Below are 10251 nucleotides of genomic sequence, written 5' to 3'. Positions count from 1 at the left end.
AAAACGATTTGGGGGAATGAAATCCTACTATGAAATGCTACTAAATGTGTTGCATATTTAGATATCTTGTAGCCATTTCCTGTCCACATCTCCGAGTTTGAATCCTCTCCACAGCCTCTTCGTTTCTCTGCTCTTCAATGGAAAGTTTATTCACTTATTCGTAATTTTATAATAATAATAATAATAATAATAATTTATTATTTATACTCCGCACATCTGGCTGGGCTTCCCCAGCCACTCTGGGCGGCTTCCAAAAGAATATTAAAAAACTATAATACATCAAACATTAAAAGCTTCCTGAAACAGGGCTGCCTTCAGATGTCTTCTAAAAGCCTGGTAGTTGTTGTTCTCTTTGATATCTGGTGGGAGGGTGTTCCACAGGGAAGGCGCCACTACCGAGAAGGCCCTCTGCCTGGTTCCCTGTAACTTGGCTTCTCGCAGTGAGGGAACTGCCAGAAGGCACTCGGTGCTGGACCTCAGCGTCTGGGCAGAATGATGGGGGTGGAGACGCTCCTTAATGATATTGCCCAATATTGCCCAAAATTTCTCATACAAATCACAATTTTCTCCCCCCCCCACCCAAAAAACCCCACACACTTCCCCTCCTGTTTTCATTTTAGAAGTGAAAAAGTTTGTTGCTTGGAGCTGATTGTAAATATGGGTAGATAGAAAGATGCAAATCAATATAAATTATATAGCTAATTTAGAGATACATTATGATATATTATACATATGTTATAAAAGTACACACACACACACACATATATACTTGGTGGTCTCAGGGCGGTTCATGGAAAATAATTATAAATAATTATAAATATAAATGGTAAGTAAAAATAATATATATAGAAATATTAGATAATGATATATACATCTATATTTCTCTGCATAGTGGTTGCATTTCTTCTGCCAATATATATATATAACCATAAACAAGATAAATATATGATATATTACGCAACACATCATTATATTATTTATATATATCTAATAATATATTGAATATAAATATATATATCAATAATATAAGGATATATCAATAATATGTCTAAGCATGTGTGTATATCATATAAATATAAGTAAGATCTAATTAATATCTATATATTATAGATGATGTTTTATTATAATAAAACATAGCCCCAAAGCCCCGTTTTTGAAAGGAAAGAAACGGACACCGGTTGTTGTTTTTCTTCCAAGGCCGTATATTTAAAGTGAAATTCTCCCGATTTTATAAGGGGAAAAAAAAGACGAGAAAGATTCCCAACCGACGGATATCGAACAGTTTCCAAAATGTGTTTTTTTAAGGTTCATGTACATTGCTTAGGGGGGGAAAGGAACTCTGCACACGCTCAGGAGCACTTTCCCCAAATCCCTCCCAGAACAACAAGGGGGGAAAACCCAAAATGTGAGAACGGAGAGATCCCATTGGTTGGTCGGTCGCTAGGTAGAAAACTGTAAACTCGGTTCAAGTCGGTTCCGGAAAAGTCCGTCCACCGGAACCTGCAATGGCAGAAGCAACGGAAGGGAAGTGGCCGGTGGGAAGGAAGCCCAGCCGGTCGAAGGAGGAGGAGGAAGAGAAAGTACTGGAAGTTGGGAGGCGTGGCTTGTTCCTCGTTTCCCGTTACTCGAAACGGTGGGTTCTCCATGGCTGGTTTGGGGACAGGAAGTGGCTGCAAGGGGACAGGAAGTGGGGAGGGAAGGAGAGGGAAAGGGACAGAAAGGCGCTGTGAGGGAACAGGAAGGAACTTTTAAGAGAACAGGAAGGGACTGAGAGAGAATAAGCAGGGACTGTGAGAGAACAGGAAGTCCCTGAGAGGGAACAGGAAGTGGCTGTGAGGGAGAAATGAAAGGGACTTTAAGGGAACAGGAAGGGACTCAGAGAGAATAAGGACTGGGAGAGAACAGGAAGGGACTGTGAAGGAGATGAAAGGGACTATGAGGAAACAGGAAGTCCCTGAGAGGGAACAGAAGTGGCTGTGAGAGAACAGGAAGGGACTCTGAGGGAGAACTGGAAGTGCCTGAGAGCAAAGAGGAAGTGAATTAAAAGGAACAGGAAGGGACGGGGTAAAACCGGAAGGGGCTGTTCAAAAACAGGAAGGGGTGGTGAGAGAACAGGAGGGGCCTGTAAGGGAACAGGAAGTGCCTGAGTGTACAGGAAGTGACTCTTAAGGGAAGAGGAAGAGACTGTGAGGGGACAGAACAAATGGGAAGCGGAGACGAGGCAAGGCTGGGGTAGAAGTGGGGGCAGAACCTGAACCCGGCGCCTGGAGCTCTCCCTGTTGGACGTCAGTTGACATAGTACAACCAGTAAAGAAGGTTGAAGAAGCCGAAGGTGATGGGGAATAGAACCCGGGACCACTTGTCAATGGTGCTGACGTCGGCCAGGTCGGGGATCTTCAGCTTCAGCTTGGAGGACCTCCGGCGCAGGCGGCAGTTGGCCCGGGTGGTGCGGCAGGTGGGTGCCTTCCGGGAGTGTAGGGCGGTGCCTGAAGATTCGAACCCGCGCAGGCCACAGGGGCGCGGGTCTGGCGAGGGCGACGTGGAGAAGAGCGGGCAGTTGCTGTCGGAGACGCCGGCTAGGAGGAGGTTGCCGTATGGGTCAGGCTGGAAGGAGAGAAGGAAGCTCAGGGTCATCTATCCCAACCCACGGGGATCTCGGCCTCAAATACAGGACCCTGAGGTTCACCCATCCCCACCCACTTTTTAGGCAGGAATCTCGCACCTGAGTCCGGGGCTCCAGGCGCCGGGCGCGTCTCTTCTGCTGGCGGGGCCCTCGCCCAAAGAAAATGTAATTTACCAGGGCATATTCCAGCAGCGCCAGGAAGACGAAGACGAAGCAGCCCATCAGGTAGACATCAATCGCCTTGACGTATGGGATCTTGGGCAGTGTCTCCCGGAGGTGGGTGTTGATGGTCGTCATGGTGAGGACGGTCGTCACCCCTGGGTGCCGCGGCGGGTGGGAGAAGAAACAGGGTTAGTTGGGTGGCCGAGAATTATAGCGCAGGGAAGGCACCATAATTCAAACTTCCGTCACGATCAACAATCGAAATATTTTTGTAATATCCAAAGATGGGACTGATATATTGAAATCAAACTTTTTCATACTCTGAAATCAATCGATGTCATGATTGAAGATGGATATATAGAAACGCCTAATGAAATCAAACCTTTTCATACTGGAAGTCAAGCGATATCGTGACTGAAGATGAATATATAAAAACATCCATGGAAATCCAATGATTTCATATTGAATCTGGATTCCATATGACCTTAATGGGTTGGAGAACTGGGCACCACCTCACCAAATGGGATCAAGGTCAGGTCCTGCCTTTAAGGAAAATCAAATGGACCAATAGAAGGATGGTGGACCTCAGGGTCTTGGTGGACCACCAGCTTGCTACCAGGATATGGGAAAAAGTTCTCAGGGTCTTGGTGGACCTCATACTCACCTGAGTCCAACCCAATATGTTTCAAGAGAGACAAAGGTCAGGTTCTGCCTTTAGGGAGAATCACATGGACCCTTGGTAGCAGGACCCCGGAGCAAGATCTCAGGATCTCCTCACCTAGGGCCACCCGGGCGGCTGAAGCATCGTAGTTGATCCAGAAGGAGACCCAGGAGAGGATGGTGATGAGGATGGAGGGCATATAGGTCTGCAGGATGAAGTAGCCGATGTTCCTCTTGATGCGGAAGCTGAGCGACAGGCGGAGGTAGGAGCCTGTTGGAGAAAGAGGAGATGGTCAAGCCGGACAGGACCCCAGGATCCAGATGAATCGGTAAGGACATATCTGGTATCTTCAGCAAAGGGTGGACTGGAGGACCGTGGTCTCCCACCCTGTGTCTGACAACCCCAGGATTTCAGGCAGGGGGTTAGACTAGATGACCCGACAGGGCAACCCACCAGTGGTGAAGACCACCTCACGGGTGACCAGCTTCTGCTCGATGATGGTGAACTGGGGCAACTCCAAGACCTCCATCCCCGTCACGGCCGAAGAGTTTCCTTGCCAGAAGAAGACAATGTCATCAACAGTGTAGCCATCTGGGAGGAAAGAAAATAAGAAATAATGGAAATGATTCCTGGTTGAAAACTATTCCTGCCTTAAAATTAATCCTGGGTTAAAATTAATTCCCAGATTAGAATTATTCCTGTCTTAAAATTATTCCCATTTAAAAATTATTCCCATTTTAAAATTAATCCTGGGTTAAAATTAATCCTGGTGGAAAAGTATTCCTGTTTTAACATTATTCCCGGATTAACATTATTCCCCAATTAAAATCCTCCTGGTTTAAAATTAACCCTGGTTTAAAATTATTCCTGGATAATACTTTTCTTTGATGAACAAGGAATAATTTTATTTTATTCCTGCCTTAAAATTATTCCTGGTTTAAAATAAACCTGGTTTAAAATTATTCCTGCTTTAAAGTTAAATTCATTTTAATTATCCCTTGATTAGCAAGGAATTATTTTATTTTATTTTAATTTATTTTATACTTATTCCTGTTTCAAATTAATCCTGGCTTAAAATTATTCCTGCCTTAAAATTATTCCTTGATTTTTTCTGGATAATACTTTTAATTATTCCTTGATTAACAAGCAATAATTGAATTGAATTGAATTGAATTGAATTATACGCACAGCTCTCAATTTCCAGGGTGCAATTCTGCTGATCCAGGGGGTATCTCCGGAGATCCATCATACAGGCGGCGGTTGTCGTGATCCTGCAGAAAGAGAGAGAGAGAGAGGATTCCCAGGATCCATTATGGGGATCCCTGATTGACGGATGCGGGGAATGCTATATATTGATTTGGGGGGGGGGGATTTTCCAACCCCTTTTTGGATGATATTCCTGGTCCAATGTCTGAACTCGCAAATATTTCTCTAATTTTGCCTACTGATAAGTATTAATTGATAAGTATTAATTGGATTTTTAATTTTATGGACTATTAATGTGTATTAATTGATAAGTATAAATAGGTAAGTATTTATCGGATGGCTAATTTTTATGGACTATCAAAATGTATTGAAATTGGTAACATTTAACCGTGATCACTATGCAAGGTTGAAAGCCATCATTAATCATGATCCATCCAGTAATCATGACCTGTCCATTAATAATCATTAATCGTGATCCGTCCATTAATAATGACCCGTCCATTAATCGCCCCGCCCTGTTATGATCAACACGCACAATAAAAAACTGATTAGCACCCAGTTTGCGGTGATCACTAGGCGAGAACGAAACCACCCATTAATTGACCGTATTTGCAATAACAAATTGGCAGGAGCGAATCGGTTCTTGATTATTGGTGATTAATATCATTAATATCTGCCCACCTCAGGCCGTAGAGAACAGTGCCATCTGGGTGCAAGCGGATCATGCGGTTCTTGACGGTGACCCCATGCAGGAAGGACTTTTTGTCATTAAGAAAGTAGGTGTCTGGGAGCCAGAGTTGGTCGGCGACTCGGTTGTCGAGTGTCAGGTTGAACGGCAGATCACCGTAGGCAAGCCGCTTGTCCCGCCAGCTCTGCTGGAAGTACATGGTTATGGTATAGTCCTGGCAGAGGAGAAAAGAAAGAGAGAGAGGGGGGAAATTGGAGGAGAGAAGGATAGGAGGAAAGAAGGAAGAAAGGAGAATAGGATAGCAGGAAAGAAGGATAGAAGAGGAAAAAGAAAGAAGGGTAGAAGGAAAGAAGGACAGAAGGAAATCCATCTTTACAAGCAGGATTCGAATCTGGATCCAGTGGAAGTTCGTCCAACTTACCATGTTGACTTCAGAAATCTGGTCAATGCTCGAGATGTGGATGCTCATCCCCACCACCACAGGGTTCCCTGAAATAATAACAATAACAATAACAAAACAACACCAAAGCAACAGATATATTATGTTATATTATTATATTATATCATATTATATTACAATAATAGATTATTATATTAAAATGAAGTAATAAAATTATTAATTGCTAATGAAACTCATAATTGGTTAATTTATTGACTTGTGATAAAATGTTAAAGATGATCACATGATGAAACCATAAAATCAAATCCTCAATGGGAAGATGAGATAATAAAAGGAAATAATAAAATAGTCATAAAAAATAACCCCATAAAATTAAGAAATTAAATTATAAACAATAAATCATAACTTTAGATAATAAATAATAAATAAAGGCTAAAAGTCAATAAGGAATAACAGCAAATCGAACAATAGATTATAAGAAAATGATAAAAGAGATAATAAAAGGGGATAAGAAATAATCATTTATTAATTTATGCCCTAACTTATTATTTATGATTATCTAATTTATTATCATTAGATTTATGCTCTTTTAGGCGGCGTTGCCTTACCTCCGAAATAAACCGAACCATAGATTAATAATAAAATAATAAAAGTGGATAATAGGTAATCATTTATTTATTTATGACCCGGCGTATTATTGATTACCTGATTTATTATCGATTGGATTCATGCTCTAACCTTTAGGTCACGCTGCCTTACCTCCAAAATCGGGCCGCAGGCGGACATCATAGCCTTTTAGGAGCTTGTCCACAATGTCCTTGACCACCGATATGTTGCCAGTGGAGGGGCTGCAAAACAGGAGAAGACCATGGTTGGTCCTCAAAGCAGTTGAGATAAAATACTGGGGGGTCCCCATTGAGCCCCACCCCATATGCACCCTATACATTTGGGGGTCCTTTGTATATTGGGGTGCCCAGCTGGTTTAAAACATGGAGGGTCCCACGTGGCATCATTTAAACCTGCCCCCGAATCTATTATATTGGGGTTCCCAGCTGGAATGAAATTTTGGGAGAAGATATTGGGAGTCCCAATAAACTTGGCGGGCCCCATCATATATTCTATTGGGGTGTCTAGCTGGAATAAAATATTGTGGGGTTCATATAGATTTGGGGCATTTGAGATATTGGGCATCATGCTTCATGCACTCACGGCCTCCTTTAAACTTGCCCCCCTGAATTCCAGCTGGGAACCCCAATATAATATATTATATGAATTTCATGTAAATTGGGGGGGTTGAAATATGGGGGCATCATGCTTTTTGTGGCAATTGGAGGGGTCTCTCCCCTATTCTGTGGGGGGGCAGCTAGGGGAGCCCAGAACACCCCCACAAGTGAGCCCCTTGCAGGTTAGCCTACCTGTGCACCCCCTAAAAAAACCCAGGTGACCCCCCCACAGGTTAACCTACCTGTGTGCCCACTAAAACCCCCACAGGTGAACCCCTGATACCTTGTCGGTCACCCCCAAACCCCAGGGGAGTCCCCCAAAGTTAACCTACCTGTGCCCCCTTAAAACCCCACAGGTGAGCCCCCACTACCTGTCTGCCCCCCAAATCCCTAGGGAAACTCCCGCTACCTGTCCACCCCCCAAAAACCCCAGGGAGGCCCTGCTGCCTGTCCACCCCCTAAAAAAACCCACAGGTGAGTCCTCCGCTACCCGACAGCCCCCCACACCCCCAGGGGAGCCCCCCACTCCCTGTCCACCGCCCCAAAACCCCAAGGGAGAACCTTGCTACGTTTCCGCCCTCCAAAACCCCCAGGTGACCCCCCCCAACCTACCTGTGCGCCCAGCAGCAACAGCAGAGGAGGAGACACAGCGCAACCCATGCGCCGTCGCGCAGTCCCCGCATTTCCGAGGGGTGGGAGGTCGGGGAGGGGTGGGGGGCAGCACCCCCAAAATGGGGGCAGCGGTGGGGCCGGCCGGTTCACCTGAAGCGAATGGAAATCCGAATCGAAGAGTGGCGCTCAGCAGGCGCTGGAAAAGGCTCTTCCCGGCAGCCTCGCCATGGCGCAAAACGGACAGGAGAAGAAATGCGCTCCAGTTGCGCGCAGGGTTGCGGCGGAGAGGAGCCAACAGAGTCTCCGGCGAGCGGGCGCACGTGGAAAAGACGCTTTGGGAGACGGCGGCGGGACGCGGAAGTTGCGCTCCAGAGGATCCAACCGGAGACGCTGCGCCCAATATGGGGAATGCGCTTTGGGGGGCGCAGGCGAGAATCGGCCAACGGGATTGATGCGCTCTTGAGCGTGGAGACGAGGAAAGGCTGCGCGCCAACGGAGGGAGATGCGCTTTGGGGGTCGCAGGTGAGGAGACTGTCTGAACAGACGATGAAAGGCTAAGCCCAAATGCAGAAAATGCACTTTTTGGAGACGGTCAGAAGGAAAATGCGCCGTCGGGCGCGCAGGCGAGGATGGGCGGGCGCGCAGACCAACGGGAAGGACTGATGCGAGGAAAGGCTGCGCAAAGGCGGGAAATGCGCTGTCTGGGCCGCAGGCCGCGAATGGAGACGCTCCGGCCCACGGGAAGGATGCGTTGGGGGGAAAGGCGCCCAAAGGTGGGAAATGCGCAGGCGAGGACGGCGGGACCAGGGACGGATCCGAGGAGGAGAAGCTGCGCGCCAACGTGGAAATGCGCCCAGGAGAAGCCGCCCGAAGGTCCTGCTTTTGGAGGAGGACAGACCCCAATGGAATCTGCGCGCAACGTGGGAAATGCGCCTTCGGGGGGTGCAGGCGAGGATGGCAGGACCGGGGCCGGATCCGAGGAGGAGAAGCTGCGCGCCGACGTGGAAATGCGCCAAGGAGAGGATCCCGCCTTTGGAGAGGAGATGCGCCTTTGCAGGAGGAGAGTCTGCGCGTAGCGTGGGAAAATGCGCTTTCAGGGTGGGGGGGTACAGGCGAGATTGGCAGGCCCACGGACGGGTCCGACAAAGTGGAAGTTGCGCTCCCGAAGGCTGTAGAGCGGGAAATGCGCCGACCTCCGGGAAAAGGTGGAATCCGGTCTCGGGGGGAGGAGTGGAGGAGGACGAGGCCGGATCCTTGGATCCCTCCGGCGGCGAAATGCGCTCTCGGGGGGCGCAGCCAGGCCGCGAAATCCTCACTCGGGCCCAATCCGCAGGGGGGTCCCGATGCCTTTTGGGAGGGGGCACAAATACCCGCACTTGGGGGGCGCCGGTGGACGATGTGCTCCTGGAGGGTGGCGTAGGGCGGGGGTCGCCGCCGGATCCGTCTGGATGCGTAAAAATGCGTGTTTTCGGGGGGGAAGGGCGCGCAGGCCTCGAAATCCGCGCTCGGGGGGCGCCGGGGAGGGGGTGGGATCCGCTCCTGGGGGGGGGCGCAGGGAGGCCCTCGCCTCTGTTTGGCCCGGTGGCCGCTGCAGAGGATGCTCCGCGCTCCGCCTTTCCGAGAGGAGGAGGGAGGGAGGGAGAAGGAATCACGTGATAGGAAGAGCAGTTTTGGGGGGGAGGACCCCAAAAATAAAGGAAATGAGAATCCGGAAGAAAAAAGCAAATTTTTCTCCAAAATAAAGGGAAATCGCCCTCAAAGCGCAGAAAGGGGGGGCGGGGAGACAGAAATAGGGGGGAAGAGAGAGAGGGAGACGAGAAAGAAAGAGGAGAATGAGAGGGAGAGATGAGGGAGAAGAGAGGGATGGGGAAAGAGAGAGGAGGAGAAAGGAAGAGAAGAGGAAGGAAGGAAGGGAAGAGAGAGAAGAGAGGGATGGAGGAAAGAGGGAAGGAGAAAGAAAGAGAGGAGAACAAGAGAGGAGGGGAAGAGAGAGAAAATAGAGAGAAGAAAGAAAGAAAGAAAGAAAGAAAGAAAGAAAGAAAGAAAGAAAAGAGAGAGGAAAAAAGAAAGAAAAGAAAGGAAGGAGAAAAAGAAAAAGAGAGAGAGATAAGAGAGGATGGGGAAAGAGACAGATGAATGGAGACGAGAGAAAGAGGGGGAAAGAGAGAGAGTACAGAGAGAGGAGAAAGAGAGAGGAGAAAGGGTCGATGGGGTCATCTAGTCTGACCCGCTTCCGCCTCCGCCATTCTAGGGTTATTTCCCGGGTATAGGGTGGTATATTATTATTATTATTATTATTAATCTCTCATGAGGTTCATGCCTTGCTCGGGGTCCGACTGGATGACCCCTGGGATCCCCTTCCAGCCTGGCCCTTCTAGGATTTTCTCTTCGCTTCTCCAATTCCCCTATGTTCCTCCAGACGGGGGAAAAAGAGCATCCTCTGCTGCATCGGTGGTCAGTTGCTAAGCAACCCCGCATTCCAGGGATTCTCCCACATTGCTTTGCTCCATTCTGGCGAGGCCCGAAACCTCCCATTTCCACCCGCCGCCGCCCCCCCCTCCCCAAAGATGTATAGGGGAAAAATCTGACAGCCGGACTAGATCCGGTTTCATCTAGTTTGACACCCCCCCCCCAGCAAGGCAGGAATCTCATCATCATCATCATCATCATCTTATT

General features: G+C 47.9%; 1 protein-coding gene across 3 annotated transcripts; it reads right to left on the bottom strand.

The window, feature by feature from the left end:
* Positions 1–1178: 1178 nt before the first annotated feature.
* LOC307208226 (gamma-aminobutyric acid receptor subunit beta-4-like) lies at positions 1179–10221 on the bottom strand. Of its 3 annotated transcripts, XR_013835035.1 has the most exons (10): positions 9896–10221; positions 6500–6588; positions 5762–5829; positions 5334–5554; positions 4635–4717; positions 3900–4037; positions 3564–3716; positions 2723–2940; positions 1997–2604; positions 1179–1933 (listed from the first exon to the last, which is right to left on the bottom strand). XR_013835035.1 is itself a non-coding variant. In XM_079962815.1 (9 exons), exons 1-9 carry the CDS (start codon positions 10108–10110, stop codon positions 2287–2289), a joined length of 1503 nt encoding a protein of 500 aa, XP_079818941.1. In that variant the 5' UTR covers positions 10111–10221; the 3' UTR covers positions 1179–2286. The 3 variants fall into 3 exon arrangements, 2 of the variants coding, with proteins under 2 accessions (XP_079818941.1, XP_079818942.1); XM_079962815.1 differs by having other exon boundaries at positions 1179–2604; XM_079962816.1 differs by lacking the exon at positions 9896–10221 and adding an exon at positions 7576–7714 and having other exon boundaries at positions 1179–2604.
* Positions 10222–10251: the final 30 nt, after the last annotated feature.

Source organism: Podarcis cretensis (assembly GCF_951804945.1).
Source record: "Podarcis cretensis genome assembly, chromosome: Z".
NCBI classification, from domain to species: Eukaryota; Metazoa; Chordata; class Lepidosauria; order Squamata; family Lacertidae; genus Podarcis; species Podarcis cretensis.
Note: the sequence above shows the minus strand (reverse complement) of the source record. Positions and strands in the feature narration are given on the sequence as shown.